This window comes from Leptodactylus fuscus, chromosome 11 (assembly GCF_031893055.1).
Source record: "Leptodactylus fuscus isolate aLepFus1 chromosome 11, aLepFus1.hap2, whole genome shotgun sequence".
NCBI classification, from domain to species: domain Eukaryota; kingdom Metazoa; phylum Chordata; class Amphibia; order Anura; family Leptodactylidae; genus Leptodactylus; species Leptodactylus fuscus.
In genome coordinates, this window is record NC_134275.1 from 24,532,251 (window position 1) to 24,558,004 (window position 25,754).

The 25,754-nt window shown below is 44.9% G+C and overlaps 1 protein-coding gene and 2 non-coding genes across 5 annotated transcripts; all 3 read left to right on the forward strand.

The window, feature by feature from the left end:
* The first annotated feature begins 7,158 nt into the window (after positions 1-7,158).
* DKC1 (dyskerin pseudouridine synthase 1) lies at positions 7,159-18,270 on the forward strand. Of its 3 annotated transcripts, XM_075259373.1 has the most exons (17): positions 7,159-7,215; positions 7,378-7,430; positions 9,214-9,300; positions 9,712-9,803; positions 10,094-10,278; positions 10,816-10,880; positions 11,218-11,344; positions 13,278-13,408; positions 13,607-13,750; positions 13,834-13,954; positions 14,681-14,799; positions 15,599-15,702; positions 15,788-15,836; positions 16,051-16,113; positions 16,671-16,721; positions 17,437-17,544; positions 17,962-18,270. In XM_075259373.1, exons 1-17 carry the CDS (start codon positions 7,200-7,202, stop codon positions 18,016-18,018), a joined length of 1,572 nt encoding a protein of 523 aa, XP_075115474.1. In that variant the 5' UTR covers positions 7,159-7,199; the 3' UTR covers positions 18,019-18,270. The 3 variants fall into 3 exon arrangements, with proteins under 3 accessions (XP_075115474.1, XP_075115475.1, XP_075115476.1); XM_075259374.1 differs by lacking the exon at positions 16,671-16,721; XM_075259375.1 differs by lacking the exons at positions 15,788-15,836; positions 16,051-16,113; positions 16,671-16,721; positions 17,437-17,544; positions 17,962-18,270 and having other exon boundaries at positions 15,599-15,706.
* Positions 13,134-13,208, forward strand: LOC142185776 (small nucleolar RNA SNORD83). Its single transcript, XR_012711951.1, has one exon. It is a non-coding gene; the product is annotated as a small nucleolar RNA SNORD83 (small nucleolar RNA).
* Positions 14,857-14,928, forward strand: LOC142185777 (small nucleolar RNA SNORD83). The gene has a single exon (XR_012711952.1). It is a non-coding gene; the product is annotated as a small nucleolar RNA SNORD83 (small nucleolar RNA).
* Positions 18,271-25,754: the final 7,484 nt, after the last annotated feature.

The following is a 25,754-nucleotide window of genomic DNA, read 5'->3' on the forward strand; positions in this document are numbered from 1 at the left end:
ATTTTCTGTATCACGACATACACAATACAACACATCACATTGTCTGACACAATACAACACATCACATTGTCTGACACAATACAACACATCACATTGTCTGTATCACGACATACACAATACAACACATCACATTGTCTGTATCACGACATACACAATACAACACATCACATTGTCTGTATCACGACATACACAATACAACACATCACATTGTCTGTATCACTAGATACACAATACAACACATCACATTGTCTGTATCCCTAGATACACAATACAACACATCACATTGTCTGTATCACTAGATACACAATACAACACATCACATCACATTTGCTAGGCCACCAAACTTTTTACAGCACTTTTACAGTTTCACACGTCTGTGTCCGCCCAATTCTCAAATCACCGCAGACGAAGTCGCGGGTAAAAGCTAGTAATTAAATAATTACAATAAGTAGTAACAATTAGAGATGAGCGAACACTGTTCGGATCAGCCGTTCCAAACAGCACGCTCCCATAGAAATGAATGGAAGCACCTGGCACGTACACTTTGCCGGCGGCCGGTCGCCGTGTCAGGTATTTCCATTCATTTCTATGGGAGCGTGCTATTCGGAACGGCTGATCCGAACAGTGTTCGCTCATCTCTAGTAACAATCTAATGTCTATTATCAAATAACACGAGTAGTTTTTAATAAATATCACTGCGCAACAATGATTCTAAGAGAAAAACATGTGATTTCTACTAAAATGAGCGCGCTGATTCCAAATATGAACTTGGAATTTGCCTCACACGTCTAGATTTATATAGCTTTCCACTATATAACACATCACATTGTCTGTATCACGACATACACAATACAACACATCACATTGTTTGACACAATACAACACATCACATTGTCTGACACAATACAACACATCACATTGTCTGTATCACGACATACACAATACAACACATCACATTGTCTGACACAATACAACACATCACATTGTCTGTATCACAACATACACAATACAACACATCACATTGTCTGACACAATACAACACATCACATTGTCTGTATCACGACATACACAATACAACACATCACATTGTCTGACACAATACAACACATCACATTGTCTGACACAATACAACACATCACATTGTCTGTATCACGACATACACAATACAACACATCACATTGTCTGACACAATACAACACATCACATTGTCTGTATCACAACATACACAATACAACACATCACATTGTCTGACACAATACAACACATCACATTGTCTGTATCACGACATACACAATACAACACATCACATTGTCTGACACAATACAACACATCACATTGTCTGTATCACGACATACACAATACAACACATCACATTGTCTGTATCACGACATACACAATACAACACATCACATTGTCTGTATCACGACATACACAATACAACACATCACATTGTCTGTATCACGACATACACAATACAACACATCACATTGTCTGACACAATACAACATATCACATTGTCTGTATCACGACATACACAATACAACACATCACATTGTCTGACACAATACAACACATCACATTGTCTGTATCACAACATACACAATACAACACATCACATTGTCTGACACAATACAACACATCACATTTTCTGTATCACGACATACACAATACAACACATCACATTGTCTGACACAATACAACACATCACATTGTCTGACACAATACAACACATCACATTGTCTGTATCACGACATACACAATACAACACATCACATTGTCTGTATCACGACATACACAATACAACACATCACATTGTCTGTATCACGACATACACAATACAACACATCACATTGTCTGTATCACGACATACACAATACAACACATTGTCTGTATCACGACATACACAATACAACACATCACATTGTCTGTATCACTAGATACACAATACAACACATCACATCACATTTGCTAGGCCACCAAACTTTTTACAGCACTTTTACAGTTTCACACGTCTGTGTCCGCCCAATTCTCAAATCACCGCAGACGAAGTCACATGTACACCATATAAAAGTCATACAATGTCCATATAAGTAACATCATATAGTCAGGATTATGTGTCATACAGCACAGAGCCAAAAATGGTGTCATACGGTGCTCATAATAATAGTATTATACAGTGCTCATACACTTAGTGTTACACAGAGCCCAAGTGATGCTGTGATACTAATACTGCCATACAGTGCCATACGAAAACAGCAATACAGTACCATACTAATACTGCCATACATTGACATACTAATAATGCCGTACACTGTGTAGGAAAGTGTACGGTAAGGTGGTGGACGGAGTGTATATATCTCCTGGTTTCCTCAGCCAGGCGAGATAAAGGAAAGCCAGAGCAATCATGTTCTAGCAGATCATAGTCTGCTAGAGCTCTTGTTCCATAGTAAGGGCTGGCTTTTCTGGACTGGAGGGCAGGTTGGTAGTGGGAGCCTTCCAGTCCACACCCTTACTCCACCACGGGGTTTTTGCCCTGAGTCCGGGGCATTCACAGGTGAAGCTTCCTTAGGGCTATTTACTGAGGAAGGAAGCTTAGTTGGAGGGCCTGATACACACACGGAGTGTGTGAGGAAAACATTCCTGGGACAAACGGGTATAGTGTGGACTTTGACCTGCTAATGTGGTGACTCAACCTGCTCTAGATCAGAGAGGTAACCTGTTGTATAGGTAGAGCCGGACAAGGCTTAGGTTTTGTTGTTTTTGTTACTTTGCCGGCACAGTGTTTTATGCCAAAATACCAAATAAAAACCCTCTGGACTTGTTTATCCTACCCTCGGTCTGCATGGTGTCACTGCCGTTCCCAACCGTATGAGCTGAACCCCGTACAATATATATATTGCAAGCCGATGGCTGGTCAGGTAATGGAGAGGGTGTACATCTCACCCAGACTACTCAGGTGGGTGAGATGAGAAAACTCCAGGAATGTTTGTTCTCAGCAGACAACTTTCGTCTGCTGAGCATTTTGGTAAATGCAAAGTACTGGGCTGGATTTTTAGGAATGACAGGTAGGATTGGTAGTGGGACCTGTCATTCCACCCCCCTCCAGTCCACACTTTGGGGATGTTCCGGCAGTGACTCAGCTGCAGAGAGTCTCCTCCTCTAGGAGGCTTAAAAATGAGAGAAGTGCATAAAGGAGTTGAGTCACAATGCCAAGGTAGGAACTTGTTATTAAAGGGATTCTATCATTAAAATTTTATTTTTTTTCTGCCTACCACGTCGGAATAGCATTAAGAAAGGCTATTCTTCTCCTACCTTTAGATGTCTTCTCTGCGCCGCCGTTCGGTAGAAATCCCGGTTTTCATCGGTATGCAAATGAGTTCTTTCGCAGCACTAGGGGCGAGCCCAGCGCTCAAACAGCACTGGGGGTGTCCCCAATGCTGTGAGAGAAATCTCCAGCACCGCCTCCATCTTCGTCAGCAACAGCCTCTTCATCCTCTTCTTCCGGCGCAGGTTTCCGACTTCTAGGCCTCGGGCAGAGCAGACTGCGGTTGCCCACAGGCCACGAGAAAATGGCCGCTTACAATTCTGTGTAAGTGGCCATTTTCTTGTGGCCTGTGGGCATGCGTAGTCTGCTCTGCACGAGGCCTAGAAGTCTAAAACCTGCACCAGAAGACAAGTGAAGAGGACGTTGCTGAAGAAGATGGAGGCGGCGCTGGAGAGTTCTCTCGCAGCATTGGGGACACCCCCAGTGCTGTTTGAGCGCTGGGCTCGCCCCCAGTGCTGCGAGAGAACTCATTTGCATACCGACAAAAATCATGATTCCTACGGAACAGCGGCGCGGAGAAGACAACGAAAGGTAGGAGAAGAATAGCCTTTCTTAAGGCTATTCCGACGTGTTAATGTTAAAAAAAAATGTGTTTGAATGATAGGATCCCTTTACGTCTCATTATCTGGTTTGACTCAAAAAGAACAAAAATCATCTGAGAACGTGGAAGCTAATTTTAAACTTTTCACTTCACAAAATGTCATGTTTCATTTGAATTTACAAACACCATTTTAATAGTTTTATTAAAAGTTACGTTTTATATTGCTCCACACCTGTGATCTAACTTACCGTATATACTCGAGTATAAGCCGACCCGAAAATAAGCCGACCCCCCTAATTTTACCACAAAAAACTGGGAAAACTTATTGACTCGAGTATAAGCCGAGGGGGGAAATGCAGCAGCTACTGGAAAATTTCAAAAATTAAAATGGCCGAGTTCTTGGGTGCATTAAGTGCTGGGGAAGGGGAGGGGGTGTTTTGGTTGTCTGTCTGCCCCTTCCCTGAGCTTGAGGACTGGGGTTTTTTCCCCACTTGGAATTCAGCCTAGCTGAATATAGGGTATCTGCAGTGCTCCTATTAACCCCTTCCCGACGGAATAGAGGCCCTACAGATCCCCTATATTCAGTAGACCGGGCACTTTCAGACACATGGATACCTAATGTGTATGTGTTTCACAGTCATTTTCTACTTTGAGGGCAGGTTCACACCAGCGCCCAATCTCCGTTATGCAGGTTTCCGTTTCCTGCCCGAGAAACATTCATGGGTTTGATAAGTGTCCGCCGGTGAGCGTCTTCTGCTCTCCGCATTGAAACCGTTTTTTTAATTTTAATCGGACATGCAGGACTTTGTGTCCGGTAAAAAAACCAAAAAAACAAAAACAAACAAAAACAAAACAGTTTCGCCATGGGCAGCAGAAGACGCTCACCCACAGACACTGAATGTCGGTTTCTGTCTTCTGCCAACAGAAAACGGAAACCTGCATAACGGAGATCAGGTGCTGTGAACCCGCCTTTATATGTATTCTAGGGAAGGAGTGATTTAGAACTTTTATTTATTTTATATTATATTTTTTTTTAAACTTTTTTTTTTTTCTATTTTTTTAGCCCCCCCTGGGGGACTTGAACCTGCAGTCATTTGATTGCAAGTCCCATAGACGGCAATACAAGTGTATTGCCGTCTATGGGAGATTCTCTACATTACTATTACGGCTGGTCATAGACTAGCCGTAATAGTAATATAGCGATGACAGGCCTGGGAGCCTTCATTAGGCTCCCGGCTGTAATCGGAACAGGTCGGCTCCTGTGAGCTCGCTGCGCAGGAGCCGGCCTGCAATTTTAAAGGTAATTTTGAACTAGGAGGGGGGAGGACATCTCCGGAGGGCACCTCCGCTGTAACGCTTACTGCGGAGATGCCAAAGTTTATGCCTACAATCAGAGATCGCAGGCATAAGCTTCAGCATCTCTGCTGTAAGCGTTACAGCGGAGGTGCTGGTTTCTATGGCGACCGCTCTGCAGAGCAGCGCCATTACGTTTACAGACCCGGCATCCAGACACCGGGGCGGGTGCCGGGGCCCAAAGCATCGCCACGCTCCTGCCAGGAGCGCGGCGATGCTGTACATTAAGATCTGCAGAAGTACTTACGGTACTTCTGCTAGCAGGCCAGGAAGCAGACACACGCCGGGTGCGGGCCTGAGCTTATATGGCCACGTCACCCGGCGTGTGATGGAGCGGTGGTGAGGGGTGGGGTCTGCTATCAGAAAATTACCGTAATGACCCGAATATAAGCCGAGGAACACTTTTTCAGCACAAAAACTGTGCTGAAAAACTCGGCTTATACTCGAGTATATACGGTAATTCGAGTGATATTCCCTTTGAAATGGTTCTTTTTCTGTTGTGGTTCCTTTCTCCATTATACTTCTGAGTTGTTAGGCCCATATTATGGTTTGAGGTCTTCTTTTGTTAGAAGAAAGCCTGCACTGCTTGTATGTGTCTCCATCGCTTGACTGGTGTGTCCCACATTAACATACGCAATCAATCTATCAATGTGGCCCTGCACAGTGTTGCAAAACTACAACTCCCATCACGCTTAGGGAGCGTTCACACTACCGTCATTGTCCGACAGGTAATGTCCGCTCCTAGTGTCCGTTCAAAATCTCGCACGGACACTAGGAGCGGACACTAGCTGTGTCCATGACACTTTTAATTCACTTAAATGGCTATCGGGTGTGTTCTTTTGCACTCTGTGCCTGTCCTTAAAGGGGCTCTATCTCTGGGAAAAGTCATTTTTAACTAATCACATGCTTGCATAGGCTTTAGAAATGCTATTTCATACTTACCTTTAGTATGTAGATTGCTTCAGTGGTTTCTGAATAAGTCCGTTTTTATTCATATGCTAATGAGCCTCCAGCCAGCTCAGGAAGTTCCCAGCAGCCTCCTCTCTGCTATTCTCTCCTATCTGTGTGTGAGGCAAACAGGAAGCTGAGTAATCATCATCAGTAGCCTGTGCATAGGAAACAACAGGGAGATGTGTGCACGATCTATCGTGCACCAGTCTAATGCTAGGTTCACACCTGCGTTCATCTGTCCGTTCTGAGCTTTCCGTCTTCTGCATGCCAGAAGTCGGAAAGCGCAGACCGGGTCCGGCCGTGAGCGTTTTTGGCTCTCTGCTGCGAAACCGGATTTTTTAATCCGGACACAGAGTACTGCATGTCCGACTCTGTGGCATGAAACTGTGGGCAGAGATGGGGGGGACAGGAAACTGTGGGCAGAGATGGAGGACATGACATTGGGGGCAGAGATGGGGAGACATGAAACTTGGGACAAAGATGGAGGGGGACATGAAACTGGGGGCAGATGAAGGAGTTATATAAAACTGGCGGAGAGGTGACGTATAATGTAATAAAAGTGGGCGGAGCTAAATTTGCCTTGCCGCACATTTCGCCCCTCTTTCTACTCTTCCTAAGTTGGGAGGTATTCCTCCGTATACACACACTAGGCTTTGTGTAACAGCGCCATCCTCTGGACACTACTCTATATAACTACTCCTACAGCGCCATCCTCTGGACACTACTCTATATAACTACTCCTACAGCGCCATCCTCTGGACACTACTCTATATAACTACTCCTACAGCATAGTCACGTCTTCACATATAACGAGCACAAACGCAGCACTGAAACGTAATATGACTTAAAAACCCAACAACAACATTACAAAGTCTAACAAGATGGCGCCCGCCAGGCCGCAGCGGAGGACATTGAAGGACCCCCAGGCGGAAGAGGCGGGGCCATAGTGAGTCCTCCCATGTGCTATATCCGCCTGCACCAGCAGCATTTCTTTCTCAGTCACCGCGTGGAGAGTGTGAGAGAGCAGACATGGCGGATGACGATGGTAAGAGGCGGCCTCGGCGCTCCCCTCCTGCTGTAGTCACTTCATGTCCCGTTATGATTTTACCGCGTGTTTTATTAGTGTGATTGCCGTCCTATAGCCCGTACACGTCTATGACGTCTGTCGCACATTTTCTCTCCTTACGATTATTTTATTTTATTAAAGGTTCGAAGAAGAAGTCCAAAAAGCGCAAGAGCCAGACGCTCGGGGAAATCGCGGTGAGTGTGCGGTAACGTGGTTATTTGTCCATGTGTTATAAACGTGCGTTGTGATCCCCGAGCTTTCCCCTATATAAAGTTCCTTTTCTGATGTTCAGATTTCCACCCTGAGCGATTGCTGTGCGTATTTTTTGCTTTTACGGCTAAACACGTGGCGTGCCTGCAAGACGTGTGTGAATGGCGCCCTGCAGCGATCCTCCACGTGGAGCTGCCTTACTGCGCGTTACTTCTATCTAGTGCTGGCAATGGCAGGGGCAGGCTGTGAGGTTATTGCCAGATCCTCTATAGTAGGGGAAGGCTTAGATCTGGTGGACAAGTGAGATTTGATTTATTTCATCTTAGTTTTCTTGTAACAGCCTTGTGGGTTTTTTTGTTTTTTTTTACATACACCCACCCAGTGCATTGGGCTTCTACATCTGTCATTTAATAGCCATTGCCCTTATCTGATGGAAGAGATCAGACATTGAATAATGGTAGTGAACCTAGCTGTAGAAATAATCCCCTTTTTGTGCTGACCCTTGTAAATCCGATCTCTCCCTAATAATGTTGTTACTCTTAGTAAAGTATAAATAGGCCTGTGGGTTTGGCCAGCTGAGGCCCCCCCCCCCCTGCACGCTCCCCAGTTACTGATCAGCCACCCGACAAGGGATGTGACACCCATTTGTTATTGTATTCATCCATTTCTATGTAGTTTTCAGTGACCAACAATTAATGAGATTTTACTCAAATTCATCCTCATGCTTCATAAGAAATTTTGGAGAATCTGTAGAGGTTATTGGTCTAACATGCAGCTTTTAAAGTTTTTTTTTTTCTGGGCATTTGATATTTATTATGCTTATATAGCGCCATCTTATTCTGCAGCGCTTTACAGACATTGACAGTCACTGTCCCATATAGGGCTCACAATCTACAGTCCCTATCAGTATGTCTGGCGTGTGGGAGGAAACCCATGCAAACACGGAGAGAACATACAAACTCCTTGCAGATAATATAATTATATTATTTATTAACATACAAACTCCTTGCAGATATTGTCCTTGGCATTCGAACCCAGGACTCAGCGCTCCAGTGCTAATCACTGAGCCACTGTGCTGGGTAGTCTAGATCTTTATGACCTATGCTAAGGATACTCAAAAAATCTGATCGTTGGGGGCTTGACAGCTGTGTCCTGCATGGGTCAGTAATAGAGGGGTGCCTGCACTACACAGTGCATGGTGCCAGAAGCAGATTACTCCAAGCATTGTATAGTGACTAGGTAATGTTATTGCAGCTCTGTTCCCATTGAAGTCAATGAGAAATGAACTTCAGTTATGGTGCACAGCCACTATACAGGACACTATGCCAACTGCTTCTGGCTCCATGCACTGTGTAGTACTGGGATTGGATACACACTATCTACTGCTGATCCATACAGGTAGTAACTTTTAGTCCCTTAATTATCAGATTTATTGCTTATCCTAAAGATAAACCATAAACTAAAAACTTCTGAACATCCGCTTTATTGGCCTGTCTTTAGTCATTTAGTGTCCCGTCATGTTAGGATTACATGTTGTATCGTGTTGCTATACAGTGCTTGGAGCAGATAGTCAAGTTATTTTTTTCACATATCTTGTGCAATATTATACAGACTCCATGTAGAGTATCTGGATGTTGTAGGCTAAGTTGCATTAATGTATCTGAAGACTGTAGGTCAAGGTGAATCTGTTTTTCCATTACAGTAGACGTTTTGCATTATTGATTCATAGCACAAATGCATGATATTGAATTATTACCCTCTTTACAGGATATACAGCATGAAGGAAATTTTTTGATACAACCGGAATCCAAAGTTGCCCAGTTGGATACATCTCAGTGGCCCCTGCTTCTTAAGGTTAGTTGTGTGTTTTTTTGTTTTGTTTTGTTTTTTTATTTATTTATTTATTTTTTTGAGGGGGGGGGGTTTTCCAGCTGTTTGCTGTTTCTTTAACAAGAAAGTTTGTTTGCACCATAAGACTTGATACAGTTTTTGTTGTGCCCTTATCTTGCAAATAGACTTTGCTATGGATTTTTGAGCAAAAACCAGGAGTGTTTTCTGCAGGAATTCTTTTCCCATTGCTTTTTAACCCACTCCTGGCTGTGGGGTTTAAAAAATATATAAATAAATTGTCCTAGACTTTTGTGATGTAGTCTAAACTGAAAAATTTCAGCTTAAGCGTAATGAGTTGAGCTTGTTGTGATGGCTGCTGCAGGTCTATAAACGATCATCTATGCCCATGTACTAACTTTCTTATTAATTTGGTAGAATTTTGATAAGCTAAATGTGCGGACGACACACTACACTCCCATACCAGCTGGAGCCAACCCTTTGAAGAGAGAGATTTCAGAATATATTAAGTAAGTGTTAAAGCATTTGGTAGATTCTGTAACTGCTATTTTTTATTTATTTTTCCCCCAAATGTCTTGAGTGATTTGCAGGGGCCGCAGTGTTCCTATAAGCATGGTGACCTCTTCATTCCTTCTGTTTTATGGATTCTGTATCATGTACAACTTTGTCTTAATCTCTTCCATCTGGTGCTGTGATTAAATTACTCAGCCATCAGAAAACACAACATTTGATGTGATTTTGGGTAGCCGATATACACACATGTACACAGTATATAATGTTTTTTGGTAATCTCTTTCAGAACAGGTTTTATTAATCTGGATAAACCTGCCAACCCATCTTCACATGAGGTCGTTGCATGGATTCGTCGTATTTTACGGGTAGAGAAAACTGGGCATAGTGGAACGCTGGATCCTAAAGTCACAGGTTGTCTCATTGTGTGTATTGACCGTGCCACACGACTTGTGAAGTCACAGCAGAGTGCAGGTGGGTGCCTTCATTTTGGGATCATAAATGTAAAAACATGCATGTTTATAGAGGCCTCGTAGCGTTATATAAGCTGTGCTGCTCCACTGATTCCTGCTCAGTTAGAATTATTCTGTAGCTCCCCATAGTTCCAGAACTATAAGTGCTGTTAGATTCGGTGCAGTGTGGTACTCTGTGAGCTGGGCAGTGTCACAGGAGTAGCCAAGGGGTGTTATTCTGATTTGATTCCTTCCACCTCTAGGGCTGAAAATCATTCCCCCTTTCCTATTCCTACATGACTCTGTCCACCTGATGTAAATACCTTAATGGGCACTAAAACCAGTTGTACTTACTGCTTGGGAATGTGGTGGGTGCTAGAGAAATTCCTACTGCACCGGAATTGGTGGTGCAGCGGCTAATAACAGATGCTAAGAACTGGCGATGGTGCAAAGCCACTTTATGAATATGGGCACAGTCGTTGGGGTGTCTGGCTTCCATGGCCGCCTTTATTATGAATAAGTTCTAAAACTGTTCTGTTTCTGCACTTCTGTCTTGTAGGGAAGGAGTATGTTGGTATTGTACGACTGCATAATGCAATTGAGAGTGAGCAGCAACTATGTCGGGTAAGTGTCTGTTACTCTGTGCTCATGGCTTGCTGCGGAGTTCCTTCCAGTGTATATGATGACACAGTTTATCCATTCTCTGATCCTTTTTCTGTCTCTAAAGCACTTGCTCCCTGTATAGGAATCAGGTGTGCTTGAAATTCTTGGAGCCCGTGACCTGCGTTCTGCAGTGTGACTTGCTCTTAGTGTGGAGAGCAAGAGGTTCTAGATTAAGGTTAGGAAGAGAATTGCTGTCTGACAAACCTGGATAGTGTTGTGGGGCTTCTTTTATAATATTGAGTTGCTGTATTTGGACAATTTCAGAATTTTTTGACTTTCTTTTTTCTTCCTCCTGCAGGCTCTTGAAACCCTCACAGGCGCACTGTTTCAGAGGCCACCATTGATAGCTGCTGTGAAACGGCAGCTGCGTGTTAGAACAATCTATGAAAGCAAACTTGTAGAATATGATCCAGAACGTAGACTGGGTGAGTAGCATGCCATTAAGTACATGTAAAGTGAACGTCAGAGAATATCGTATTGTGTTAAATCACATTTTTATGTTTACCGTGTTTGCTAATCGGGAACATTGCCCTTGCTCTTTCATCTAATGTGGGGAAAAAAAATCCTAAAAAGCATTCAATTCCAACTCTTGCCCCTAAACCTAAATGGTTCATAGAACTTCCTGTTACCTGGAGATGGGCTATGATTATTTTCTAGACTTGTTCTGTGACCTGCAGATTTGGGAGTAGATATCTACACACATGCAAGGTATCCTGAGTATGACAGCCAACACAACAACCATCTTTAATCATCAAAAGTGAGGTGGCTGCTGCAAAGAAGCCTTTTATAGAACACAAATACACTCACCGGCCACTTTATTAGGTACACCATGCTAGTAACGGGTTGGACCCCTTTTGCCTTCAGAACTGCCTCAGTTCTTCGTGGCATAGATTCAGCAAGGTGCTGGAAGCATTCCTCAGAGATTTTGGTCCATATTGACATGATGGCATCACACAGTTGCCGCAGATTTGTCGGCTGCACATCCATGATGCGAATCTCCCGTTCCACCACATCCCAAAGATGCTCTATTGGATTGAGATCTGGTGACTGTGGAGGCCATTGGAGTACAGTAAACTCATTGTCATGTTCAAGAAACCAGTCTGAGATGATTCCAGCTTTATGACATGGCGCATTATCCTGCTGAAAGTAGCCATCAGATGTTGGGTACATTGTGGTCATAAAGGGATGGACATGGTCAGCAACAATACTCAGGTAGGCTTTGGCGTTGCAACGATGCTCAATTGGTACCAAGGGGCCCAAAGAGTGCCAAGAAAATATTCTCCACACCATGACACCACCACCACCAGCCTGAACCGTTGATACAAGGCAGGATGGATCCATGCTTTCATGTTGTTGACGCCAAATTCTGATCCTACCATCCGAATGTCGCAGCAGAAATCGAGACCCATCAGACCAGGCAACGTTTTTCCAATCTTCAATTGTCCAATTTCAATGAGCTTGTGCAAATTGTAGCCTCAGTTTCCTGTTCTTAGCTGAAAGGAGTGGTACCCGGTGTGGTCTTCTGCTGCTGTAGCCCATCTGCCTCAAAGTTCGACGTACTGTGCGTTAAGAGATGCTCTTCTGGCTACCTTGGTTGTAACGGGTGGCTATTTGAGTCACTGTTGCCTTTCTATCAGCTCGAACCAGTCTGGCCATTCTCCTCTGACCTCTGGCATCAACAATGCATTTCCGCCCACAGAACTGCCGCTCACTGGATGTTTTTTCTTTTTCGGACCATTCTCTGTAAACCCTAGAGATGGTTGTGCGTGAAAATCCCAGTAGATCAGCAGTTTCTGAAATACTCAGACCAGCCCTTCTGGCACCAACAACCATGCCACGTTCAAAGGCACTCAAATCACCTTTCTTCCCCATACTGATGCTCGGTTTGAACTGCAGGAGATTGTCTTGACCATGTCTACATGCCTAAATGCACTGAGTTGCCGCCATGTGATTGGCTGATTAGAAATTAAGTGTTAACGAGCAGTTGGACAGGTGTACCTAATAAAGTGGCCGGTGAGTGTAGTGTCAGAATATTGTTTGACTTGGTGGCCAAAAGAAGAATTGCAAGGTTTTTGTTTTGGTCCCTCCCAATTCCAAATTTTTATCTCCAAAAACTCAAACTTTTTAACATGGCTAGTTTTATTTTCTGGTGATGTGTTTGTTTAAAACATACCAATATTGCGCTTAGCATAACTTATTAAATACTTGAATTGAGCCACATGATGTATGCAGACTGTCATGAACTTTGAGTGATGCTGACATGTATCTATCACCCAATAGCTGATGGCTCTTTCTGAATGAGAAAAAGTGTTAAGTTAATGTTTGTGTATATGTAACTTCTATTTATGTAATCCACAGGTATATTTTGGGTGAGCTGTGAAGCTGGTACATACATCCGTACACTGTGCGTCCACCTTGGTTTGCTTCTTGGAGTCGGTGGTCAGATGCAGGAACTTCGAAGGGTTCGATCAGGTGTCTTAGGAGAAAAGGTAAGTGCCTTCTTACAGCTTACTCCCCCAAACGCGTTGAGTTCAGACACGGGCGTCTCCCTGTGATCTGGTAATTAGCTTTGGGACACTAACAAGCTCACAGGATTTAAGGCAAACTTTGTCTTGTCCTGGAACTGACACAATATATTGTAACTTCTTGCCTGTATCGCCTCTCCTGAACCTGCCATCCCTTTTCAGGACAATCTCGTCACGATGCATGATGTGTTGGATGCTCAGTGGCAATATGATAACAACAAAGATGAAAGCTACCTTCGTAGGGTTATCTTTCCCTTGGAAAAGTTACTGGTGTCACATAAGAGACTGGTTATGAAGGACAGTGCTGTAAGTATACATTTAACTTTGTAAGTGATAGTACTATTGCTTCATGTTGCACTTGGTTAATACTTCTTGGCTTATTCTTATAGGTAAATGCTATATGTTATGGGGCAAAAATCATGTTGCCTGGTCTTCTGAGGTATGAGGACGGCATTGAAATAAACCAGGAAATAGTGGTCATCACAACCAAAGGAGAAGCAATCTGCATTGGTGAGTGTCCGTTTTCTTGTCATGTGAGATATTGAATTGTTGCTGTCAGAGGACTGGGGCATTAGTATAAGCTGATGCTAAAAACTTGCTCCATGCTTCCAGTTTGGCATCAGGCCGAACAGCCCTTTAAGCATCTTGGCAGGGCTTTCTCCATGGTCAAGTTCAGGTTGGGAAACTGAGTTTATGTATTAAGCACATCTACTGGCATAATCATGACTCAACTAATCTGGACTTGGCATACCGCAGCTGTAAGAAAGCAAATGGTAAACGTTAGAGAGGCTGACTCGTGAATCTTTAGACTTGTCCCTGGCTTACAAGCCAAGTATTAGCTGTTATTGCTTTCTTCCATTTGCCTGTGGGTACAGAGAGTTCATAAAACTGTAACTTGCTTTTATGGCCCCTATCAAGTAGTAGAAATTCCAATTTTAATCTTGTAGTTAAGACCTCTTGTCCTAAATGTGATATGATGACACAGTTTATCCATTCTCTGAGCTTCCAGTTTTCCTTGCTTTTCTGTATTCGTAAGGATGCAGAGTCCTTGCTCTCTTCGCTTGTGATAGTTGCTGTGTTCTGCAGATAACTCACATAAGGGAGTTAGGGGGGCTGGAAGGCTGGTTAAGTACGAAGGACGATAAAAGCTTCTCTGATCACATTTGGGTCTTACGGGTTTGGGCTTAAGCACACTTACTGACCAGAACGAATAATAACAGATCTGCTTATTTTCAGCTACTGCACTTATGACTACAGCTGTGATATCTACCTGTGACCATGGGGTTGTGGCAAAGATTAAACGTGTTATTATGGAGAGGGACATCTATCCCCGCAAGTGGGGCCTTGGGCCTAAGGTAAGATCACCAACTGCAGCAGATGCTAATGTAAAATGCATGTGAAGCCATTGTTGAGCCATATGATGTATCATGTATTATGAACTCTGTAATGATGACTCTACATCTATCACCCTATAACTGATGGCTCTCCCTAACTCTGTCTTCTGTAGTGTATATTAAAGAGGACCTTTCATGGTTTGGGGCACAGGCAGTTCTATATACTGCTGGAAAGCCGACTGAATTCAGTGCACTGTCGGCTTCCCCGATCTGTGCCCCCGGGTAAAGAGCTTTCGTTCCCGGTACCTTAGCCCTTTACAGTCAGAAGGGCGTTCCTGACAGTCTGTCAAGAACGTCCTTCTCCACAGCAGCGCCTATCGCTCTGTACAGTGTGAGCGGGGAGGAACACCCCCTCCCCTCCTGATAATACTAGTCTATGGACGAGCACTGTGAACAGAGGGAGGGGGCGTTCCTCCCCGCTCACACTGTACAGCATGATAGGCGCTGCTGTGGAGAAGGGCGTTCCTGACTGACTGTCAGGAACGCCCTTCTGGCTGTAAAAAGCTACGGTACTGGGACGGAAAGCTCTTTACCCTGCTTAAGGGTACATGATTTTAATGTGATGTGCATTAGTGATCTTAAGGAATACTGCCATATGACCTTTGTTGTAATCTTTTTAAATATTTTTTAAATTGAATAAATATATATTTATAGCTATCCCACTGCCCTAGTGCTGGGCTGACTATCGTGGCTATTTTGTAGAATTTTTTTTTTTTATTTTTTTGGGGGGCTGTAAGTCTAACAATACTGAATCTTTTAGGCCAGCCAGAAAAAGATGATGGTTCAAAAAGGCCTGCTAGACAAACATGGGAAACCCAATGAAAATACTCCCGCAAGTTGGAACGAAGGATATGTTGATTACAGGTAATACTAATGGCTTTTTAAAAAATAAATAAATAAATTTGTTCTCCCCTTTGGGTAGTAGATTTATCATATGTCTCTCTTGCAGTGTGGCACAGAAGAATGTGACTGCTACAGATGTAGAGACTCCAGCAAAGGTATGTTTTGTTTTATTTGTTTAAAAAAAAAAATGCAGGAAGTTATCCCCTTCTTGCCTACTCGTGGTATTTCGGGGAGTCATCCTGCAAAATAAAATGGCTAGTCCTGATCAGAGATGCAGCATGCTTCTTCTGCTAAGGTACATAGCGGACATGTTAACAGTTGTGTATTGCTCTGCTTTCTCTAACTTGGATTTTATTTTTCTTTATGCAGAGGAAGCATGTGAGTGAGTCAGATAGTGATGCAGCGACACCAGCTTCCACCAAAAAGAAAAGGGTAAGTGGTATACACAATACAAATAGCTATATACGTTAGCTGGACAGTCTTGGGCATTCTTAGGCAGAGATGGTAATCGAATATCTTTGTTACATTAGGTGACTTGATCCTAAACATGAACTTGTGGGATCTGTTCGTTAATACTTTAATTTATTCAGTTAACAAAATGAAGTTAATAGAAATGTAAATAAAGGTTTGGTGTGATGAATGATAATCTCCGAGCCCTAATCTCAACGTTGAGTCTGTCTGGAATTATACAAAGGCAGAGCTAGCTTGCCTATATCCACTGTGGTTAGTTCAAGACGTTGGGTACAAAACTCCCTTCCGAGTTACTTCAGATTTTGCAAGTGTACCAAGAAGAATTAGTCAAATATTGGATATAGTTTAGGCATTGACTGCACAATGGCACTCTTGCTTGTTTGGATGCTAAAAGAACAGATCTGTATTCATCATGGTTCTGTTTGGCAGCCAATTACATTGTAGTTACCAGCAAATGTGAAGACTTTAATGAAGTATGTATTTAGCAAAAATTTAAAATGTTATATTTTGTCTTGCAGAAGAAGCGGGAAAGTGGCAATGAAATTCCAGATGCTGAAACTTCTACTAAGGTAACTTCACTAAGTCTTATAGTTGGCTAAGTTAAATGTCAGTTATTGATGTAGTTGTAGACACTGGCTTTAAACCTTATAGAATATGTGCAACTTATATGGATTCTCAAGTTTCTGCCTAAACTTCAACCACCTTGATATTTATTGGCTTCCACTTTGTGGAGGGAGGATCACAAATAAGTAACAACATTGTGAGTCTCCGGGAGTAGATTACAGCAAAAAGTGGAAAATCTGGGTCGTCGTCTTAAGGTGTGTGGAGAAGACAGAGCTAGGTTAAAGAGGACCTTTCACCTCCTGGGGCACATGCGGTTTTATACACTGCTAGAAAGCAGACAGTGCACCGAATTCAATGCATTGTCTGCTTTCTAGCGGTGTATAAAACCGCATGTGCCCCAGGAGGTGACAGGTTCTCTTTAAGTGTAGACCCCAAACCCCAGAATTACACCCCCACCCCAGAGATGGGTTAGAGTCGCCTAAATGAAACTTCTCCTTCCCCTTGTGCAACATTGCTTCAGTTTGAGAAGTCGGTGGTTTTCATTATGCAAATGAGCTCTTTGAATCCAGGGGGGCATTGACAACTGAGACATTGTCACTAGGAGAATTCTTAGTTTAAGCCCTTCTGAATTTGTCTGATGGGCTCTGGTGACACTCCCTTTAATAGCCATAACTACTATGTATGATTAATAAAGACCATTTGACTATTTTTCCCTTGCAGAGTAAACAAGAGAGTGGTAGTGACAGTGAAAGTGCCTTAAAATCAAAGAAAAAGAAGAAAAAGAAACATCAGGAGGAAGAAGAGAATGTGACCGAAGAGTCTCCAAAGGTAAATCCACATTCTTAAAGCCTAAAAATCGGTCAGGACTGTAGTAAGCCTTGGAATGCAAAGCAAAAAATGACTTGCTGACATGGGGACGTTGCCTTATTTCTTATATTAGAATTTGTAGTGACTGTCTTCTCTTCTGAAGACTTCATGGGCAGTGTCATCCTAGATTTTGTCTTTAACTGTCGAAGCTGCAACTATACATTTTAGCTACAAGACCATGTTGCGTGCACAGACAATCCTGTGCTCTCCTCTCTGCAGTATGGGAGACATTACTCCAAAGTCCATTTTAAAAGCTGTAGATGGAGTTTAGGCGGCATCTTTTTGTTTTGCACTTTAGATTGTTTTGCTGTCATTATAGTGGTTGTGTTTATCCTGCACCATTTTATGATATCTTATTTATTTTTTTTTCTATTTTAGTTGACAAAAAGCATGAAAAAGAAGAAAAAGAAACACAAAGATGAACATTCGGAATAGAAATCGTCCATGCCTAATCTTCATTGGTGGAGTTTGAGCATACACTCTGGCTAAGACTATTGAAATACATAATGTCCTGTTTTAAGGATTGTATAAACTATTTTGTTGTTTTTTTTACATTTTGCCATCCCTTTGTATAAACTGATACTAAAATATCATCACCATTACCTTCGGTTCGTCCTGGACAGGACTATCCAATGAATGTTTTCTTCTGGGGGGGAAAAAAAATCGATTGAACCAAATGACTTTTATTTTTTTCCCAATAAACATTCTTTCTTACAATATGGGTGTTCAATGTTTACTAGTATGGGTGCTTTAAATTGAACTCCTGTTAGTAGGGAGGGAGCGATAGGAATGACTTGCCTATTTCCAGGCTGTGGGGACTGGTGGATCATTGGGGGTAAGGAATTGAGTACATGGCTGCATCATCATAAGACTAGTGGCGTCATGGTGGTGTCTTATAGCCTTTGCAATTCATCCCACTCCAATGCTGGTGACTTTAAGCGACTGATTCATGGATTTCAGACCCTCATCAATATCCTTATATATTGTTGTTGTGGTGAATCTATAGCGCCCTTGTCAGAGGGGGCATTCAAAACAGTGGGCACATGCACGGTGACCCTTGCCAGGCTCCAACTAGCCCACATGTTTGCACACTAACTGGGAATCCAGAACCGCTGTCAGATTCTCTCTCCCCCAACCGTATTCCTATGATAGGCCTTCATAAGACTTCCAGCTGTCATATGAGCAGATCTGCTCCTACGGTCTCACTATGCTGGAGGTGGCCTACAACAAAAAAAAAGGTATGGGGTGTGCATAGCAGTGCAATACCTGTGATTCAGAATGTACATTACAGAGAAGATCCAGTAGCTGCAGCAGAGCAGTCCCTATCTGTAACTCCTTAGGCTGGTCTTACACGACCGTAGTGGTTTTTGCGGTCCGCTATTTACTGATCAGCAACACTAAATTTCACTTCAAAAATTCATTCCACAGACGTCCGTGTCCAGCTGCACACACCCATAGAGTACTATGGGACAGACCGTGCCGTGATGTCCGTGACTTTGTTGACCTGTGGTGTTCAGTGCGGACCTTGAGCGCGGCGCACCACAGATAAAATATCCGGTAAGAGGCTGCACTCAATACAATGTGTCCACAATTGCGGACTAAACTTATTGTCGTGTAAGACCAGCCTGATTTTTGAGGATGTTTTTTGTGATTTGTACTTCATGTTAATGTTAACACTAATATTTATTTAGAAAAAAAATTGGAAATCTGGAAAATCAGAATTTTCAAAATCGGGGGGATAGCAACATTCCTTACAGGCGTATGGAGACTTACAAGCCATTTTTGTTCCACTAGGGGATTATGGGAAAAATATGCAAATCTGTTTTCCAGGATGTAATTAGAGCCAACAGATCGCTTTTTGGCTAAGAGCAAGTGCATCTGTTATCAGATGCAGGTCCTAGAGCTCCTGCCGTCATGGGATGGCCTTGGAGACAGGACTGTGGAGATGAGGATGAGAGAAACCACTTGAAGCGCCTTGCTGGGAGAATAGTTGGTTCCTCCAGTGGTAGCCATCCCCACTGTAGGGAGCCGACGAAAGCTATGGATGCCGGCAACTTGACCACCAGGACCAGTTCATGGGGATCAGGAGCTGAGGAGTGCTTCAAAGGCTGTTAGTGAAGTGCCCTGGAGGTGCCGGGTGGCCCCTAGGGTGCCTTAATTGACTGGGGATGGGATCTCGCTGGATTCCAGCACATGCAATGCACCTTTACATCTTTTGAGCACATACCCTATGCCTAGCTTATCCGGTATTTGGAAAAAAAATTTATAGATCCGGTGGATAGACCAGGCCCTACTGGGTGCTCTATTCACTTGATTTATTTACTTTACTTTTTTTTTTTTTTTTTTTGTGTGGATGAAGGAATGCGGTGCCCTTTTGGGACCTTCCTGACGTCTAGAGGAGGGGCTGAGAGTCTGTACAGATTCTCCCCTCCGTTTTGCAGGCTTACCTTTGCTCCGGTGGAGGTAGGCAAGGCCTGAGATCCAGGAGTATCCCAGGTGGTGGCAGCCCAGGGAGAAACTGGACATTGGTCTGGCTCTGAGTACCATAGGTGGTGGCAGCCCAATGGGAGAACGAGCAAGTTGGACTTTCTGCTCCGGCCGTTTGTCCTTAGTGGCTCTTGGTGCCTTCTTGCCCAGCAGCCTTGAGTAGTCGGGGAGCCTTTTCCCTTTTGGGACGAGCATCGGTAGCTTAAAGGCATCCTGCGCGTCTTGTTTTTTTTAAGTGGCACCCCACTTTTTTCTTGCACTTGTTAGCACAGTTAGAGGCCTCCAAAATAAAAAATCTGTTCCTTTTGGAATAGAAGTAGTAGTTTGGCAACAATCCCCGCATTATGTTATTAGGCTGATTGAGAAGTTAAGCTTGATGTTGAGGGCTGTCCTAAGAGAGCAAACGGAGGCACTGTTTTCCGAATTACATCCTGGAAAACAGATTTGCATATTTTTTTCCAATTTTCAAAATGTAAAATGCTCTGCTTATCAGTCAGTCATATCACATAAATACATTAATAGCATATCTACCATATCTCTGCTATATATTGGTATCCTCATTTGGGAAGTTTAACCCGTTAAGCATTTCATGGAAATGAAAACAATACGGAGGTGAAATCTAAACATTTCATTTTTTTTTTTTAAATTATTTTTTATTCTCTAAATCATTCGGCCCTAAAACTGACATTCACAAAGGGTTAAATGAGAAAATTCATCTCACATTTTGTTATGCAATTTCTCCAGAGCACAGAAATACACAAATACTTGACATGTAGGTATAAACGGATGTTTGGGCACACGGCAGTGCTCAGACAGGAAGGAGCGACACGGGGTTTGAAAAGCAGATTTTGCTGGAATAGTCTTCGGGTGCCTTGTCCCATTTGCAGAGCCCTGAGAATACCAAATACAAAGGAACTTCCCCTTCTCTCTCTCTTCCCCCCCCCCCCCCCCAAAGAAGAACCAATTTTGGAAACTACACCCCTCACATATCAAGGGGCATATTAACCCTACAGCTGTTTCACAGATTTTATTAATATTGGGGCATGAAAATGAAAAGTGACTTTTTTTCTCCAATAAACGGTCAGTTTAGTACCAATTTTTTTATTTTTACAGGAGTACCAAGGGAGAAAAAGCTCCCCAAACTTTGTTACACAATTTCTCCTAAGCACAGTAATGCCCCATATGTGGTTGTAAACTGCTGTATGGTTACATGGTGGGGCTTGGAGTGGAAAGAGCGCTATTTTGGCTTTTGGAGGGTGGATTTTCCTGGAATAGTTTTCAATCGCCATGTCGCATTTGAAGAGCCCTTAACAGAATGACTACCAGTAGTAGCACCACACGCCCTTCCACCACCAATCATGTCTTCCTCCTCTGCTTGCACCAATGCTGACTGTTCTCATCCAGCTCAACAAAAAAAACGAAGGAAGAATAATCTGACTTTCACAGACCACTAGCTTTAAATGGTATGATTGGTCGGAAAATGGACCAAAGAACCAAGTCCAAATCAAAAACACAGATGTTTGCAAATGACTATTTAAAGTCAGTATGATTGTGTGCTGTCCATGGAGTATAATGACAGTACATATCCATGAGTATGCCCATGATATAAACAGAAAAAAAAACAGAACAATCAGTTCTCTATAAGCTGAGCTTACAGTGTGACAGAATGTAACAGCAAACTTATTTTCCCCCTACGCCCAAACAGCAGCACAAGATGGGGTATTCCTGCCCCTGTGTACTGTTAGGACAGGTGGAACTTTTAATAAACTAACTAGTTACCCTCCCATAAAAGGTCCAGGAGACCTCCCCCTCCCTGTGTTTTTTTCTGTCCTGTTACCAGGACAGGTGGAGGGAGAGGTCTCCTCCTCTCCCACACATTTTCTCTTTTTTATTTGGAGGAAATCTCCTTTTTCTAGCCCCCCCCCCCTCCCCCCATCTTGTGCTGCTGCTATCAGAGTCTTACCGGGGGTTTGGGGCTTTCTTTGCCTCCCTGACGGCGCCTCCTGCCTTCTCCGGTCTGGCGCGTCCCCATCTGTGCTGCAGCGGGTGGGGGGGATGGTGAGGCAGCGTATCTGTTCTCGGCGCTGCGGCGCCATTCGTCCGGCTGCCGGGGGGAACTGTAGATGCGGTTCCTTGTTTTGCCGCGGGCACTATTTGCTGGTGCTCCGCGGACTTCCTCTCTTCCCGCGCATGCGCGGGAATCAGGTTCGCGCATGCGCGGACCGTCGTCCCCGCTCGGCCGGACTTTGGGAGCGCTTGAGCAGCGCTCCCACCCCGCTTTTTGTGCTGGATTTAAAGGGATAGTGTCCCCCTCCACTCCATCCTCCTAGCCATCTTAGGCTAGCAATAAAATGGTGCCCCCAAGCCTGGCTCTAGCCGAGGCGCTGGAAGGGGGCGGAGCTAAGGTTCGCCCCGCCCCCGTTTCTCCCTATTTCTTCCTGGTCTGCCCAGAGTAGGTTGCCTGTCTGCTTAGCTTGCAGGTTCCTACTCTCCCTGGGCAACCAGAAAGTAGAAGAAAATTTCCTGACACCACAGGTGCTGAAATTCCTTTCAAAAGGTGATGTATGCCCCCTGGTGGGCCCTCAGGGTAGAGGCTGCAAAGGTAAAGGAAATAATGAGTAATATGTTTTTCCTTAGATGTCATCCTCCTCTTCAGTGGCGGATAACCCTAAAAGGAAGGCTTCCAGTAAGCGTCGCCACCTTGCCTGCGCCAAATGCGAAGTCCCCTTGCCTGATGGCTACGCTTACCAATGTTGTCGCGGGTGTCGGGGTCCCCCCTCAGAAGACACTTCTGTCCGTGACATGGTCGGTTGGGTAAGGGAATTCGTCGAGGAGTCGATGAAAGAGATGAAATTCTCTATCTCTCAATTGGCCAAGAGACCACGGCTGGATTCGCCTCCTTCTCTCCCACCGATGGAGGGTCTCCAGATCTTGGACGAGGTATCCTCGGCGGAGGACAACCTGGACCCATCTAAGCCGGTATTCTCGGTGGAGAGGATGCCCAAACTGCTAAGAGTGGTTCGGGCTAAGGAGTTGGAGGAGGCGGCTGAGGAGGCTCCATCTACCTCTCTCAGAGCCTTCAGGGCGGACCCAGACTTGGTAAAAAGGCTGGAGGCTGAATGGCGGTTCCCTGAACGCCCATTCATTGCGTCTAGACGCTTTAGGTCTCTTTTTCCCCTATCCGAGGCACAATCCAGCTCCTGGGGCCCTCCGCCCAAGGTTGACATAGCCGTCTCCAAACTGTCAAAGCGCACGGTGGTACCAGCGGAGGATGGCTCTAACCTCCAAGATGTGATGGATCGCAGGGCGGAGGGGTCCCTGAGGCGTGTATACGCCTCTTCCTCGGCACAGGCCTCAGTGGGCATTGCGGCTAGCGAGGTGGTCGCTAAACTGCGGTCAGACATCTCTAAGCTGGAGAGAGATATTGATTCCGGGGTCCATCGGGACGACTTGCTGTCGGCCATGACAAATATTTCCCTCATGTCTGACTATCTCTCGGAGGCGGCCTTCTACCAGGTCAAGCTGGCCGCAAGATCCATGGCATTGTCCACCGCCGCTAGGCGCCCCCTCTGGCTTAAGCCCTGGAGGGCAGATAATGCCTCCAAGTTTAATTTATGCGCCTTGCCATTCGAGCCCGGCAGGCTATTTGGCAGCGAACTCGACCGGATTATGGAGGGTCTGGCCGATTCAAAGGGTAAGAACCTGCCCCAGTCTACAGGATCCAGGCAACGATCCTTTCGGGGCTACGCCCCCTCCAGAGGCATGTCTAGAGGCCAGTTCCGTAGGCGCCCCTCGGGCCCAAGAGGCGGTCGAGGTTCCTCCCGTGGTGGTGAGAAAAGATCCACCTTCTGACTGTCACGACCCCCTTGCCTGCAGGGCCAAGGTGGGGGGTCGTCTCTCCTTACATTTAACCGCCTGGCACCATCAGATCCAGGATCCTTGGGTTCTCCAACTTATACGGGAAGGCTACAAAATAAACTTCCTTTCCCTTCCTCCAGACAGATGCAGGAGGACCCGCCCTCTTCAGGGCACCAAACAACTTCATCTGCAAAGATCTGTGTTGGAGTATATCGACAAGGCTGCATTGGAACCCGTCCCCCTGAACGAACAAGGGCAAGGCGTCTACTCACCCGTGTTTCTAGTGCCAAAATCGACCGGAGGGTGGCGCATGATTATCGACCTAAGGTATGTAAATCAATTTATCCGCAAGGTCCGGTTCCGGATGGAGACCATAAGGTCGGTTCTCCCTTTTCTGCAGCCAGGAGATCTATTCGTCACCTTGGATTTGAGGGACGCATACCTCCATATTCCTATCTATCCTCCACACAGAAAATATTTACGGATTGCCACATATCTAAACGGAAGATTACATCACTTCCAGTTTACAGCTCTCCCGTTCGGTATAACCTCAGCCCCCCACACCTTTACAAAGGTAGTGGCCCCGGTCATAGCCGCCCTGCGCCTCCAGGGGATATTTATTGTCCCATATCTAGACGATTGGCTAATAAAAGCTCAGTCAAGGGAGCTCCTCGCCACGCAGTTGAGCATCACAGTGGCATTTATAAGCGAACTGGGCTGGCTAGTAAACTGGCAAAAGTCAGTAGTGGTTCCATCTACCCGGATTCAATTCCTAGGGTTCAACCTGGATTCTCTCAGTATGATGATCTCCCTGCCCTCTCCTCGAAAGGAGAAGATTGGTCGAGCGGTTCACTACCTATCCCGAACCAGGAAGGTTACAATCAGGACAGCGATGAAGGTCCTAGGTCTCATGTCCGCGACCATCGAGGCAGTTCCCTGGGCTCTATGGCACATGCGCCCGTTACAACTCGAGATCCTGAGAGTATGGAACCACAGTCCCATGGGACTTCAGAAGCCTATCCAGCTTTCCATCAGTGCCCGTCGATCACTACAATGGTGGTCCCAACTCAAAGACGGGAGGTCCACGGTCCAGACCTCCTGGACCCTGTTGACCACAGATGCCTCCCTATCAGGCTGGGGAGCGCATCTGGGGGAGACCCTAATACGGGGAACATGGAACCCGCAGGAGAGAACTCGCTCCTCCAATTGGCGAGAACTTACGGCAGTTTTTCTGGCACTACGGACTCTGACTCCCCATCTCCAAGGGAAGGCTGTCAGAGTAAGAACAGACAATTCTACAGCCGTCCAATATATCAACAAACAAGGGGGCACCAGGTCCCCCTCCTTGATGCGGGTGACCGATCTGATATTTTCATGGGCGGAGAAGAATTTGTCCCGGCTGTCAGCGGTACATATCAAAGGCCACCTCAACGTCCTGGCAGATCAACTAAGCAGGGGACTAGTGACAACAGCCGAATGGTCCCTGTCCCCGGAAAATTTCCAACAGCTTACCAGGATATGGGGTCTCCCCGAGGTGGATCTGATGGCCACCCAACACAACGCCAAGGTGGGACGGTTTTGCTCCCTGTACCGGGACGGCAATCCCTTGGCGATCGATGCCCTGTCAATACCCTGGAGCTTCAAACTAGTATACGTTTTTCCTCCCATTCCAATGATTCCCAGGGTGTTGGCAAAACTCAGGCAGGACCAGACATCGGCCATTGTCATCATGCCGTTCTGGCCGAAAAGGGCATGGTTTACCCACCTCATGTTAATGAGTCGAGGGACCTACTGGAGGCTTCCGTGTGTCCAAAACCTGGTAACTC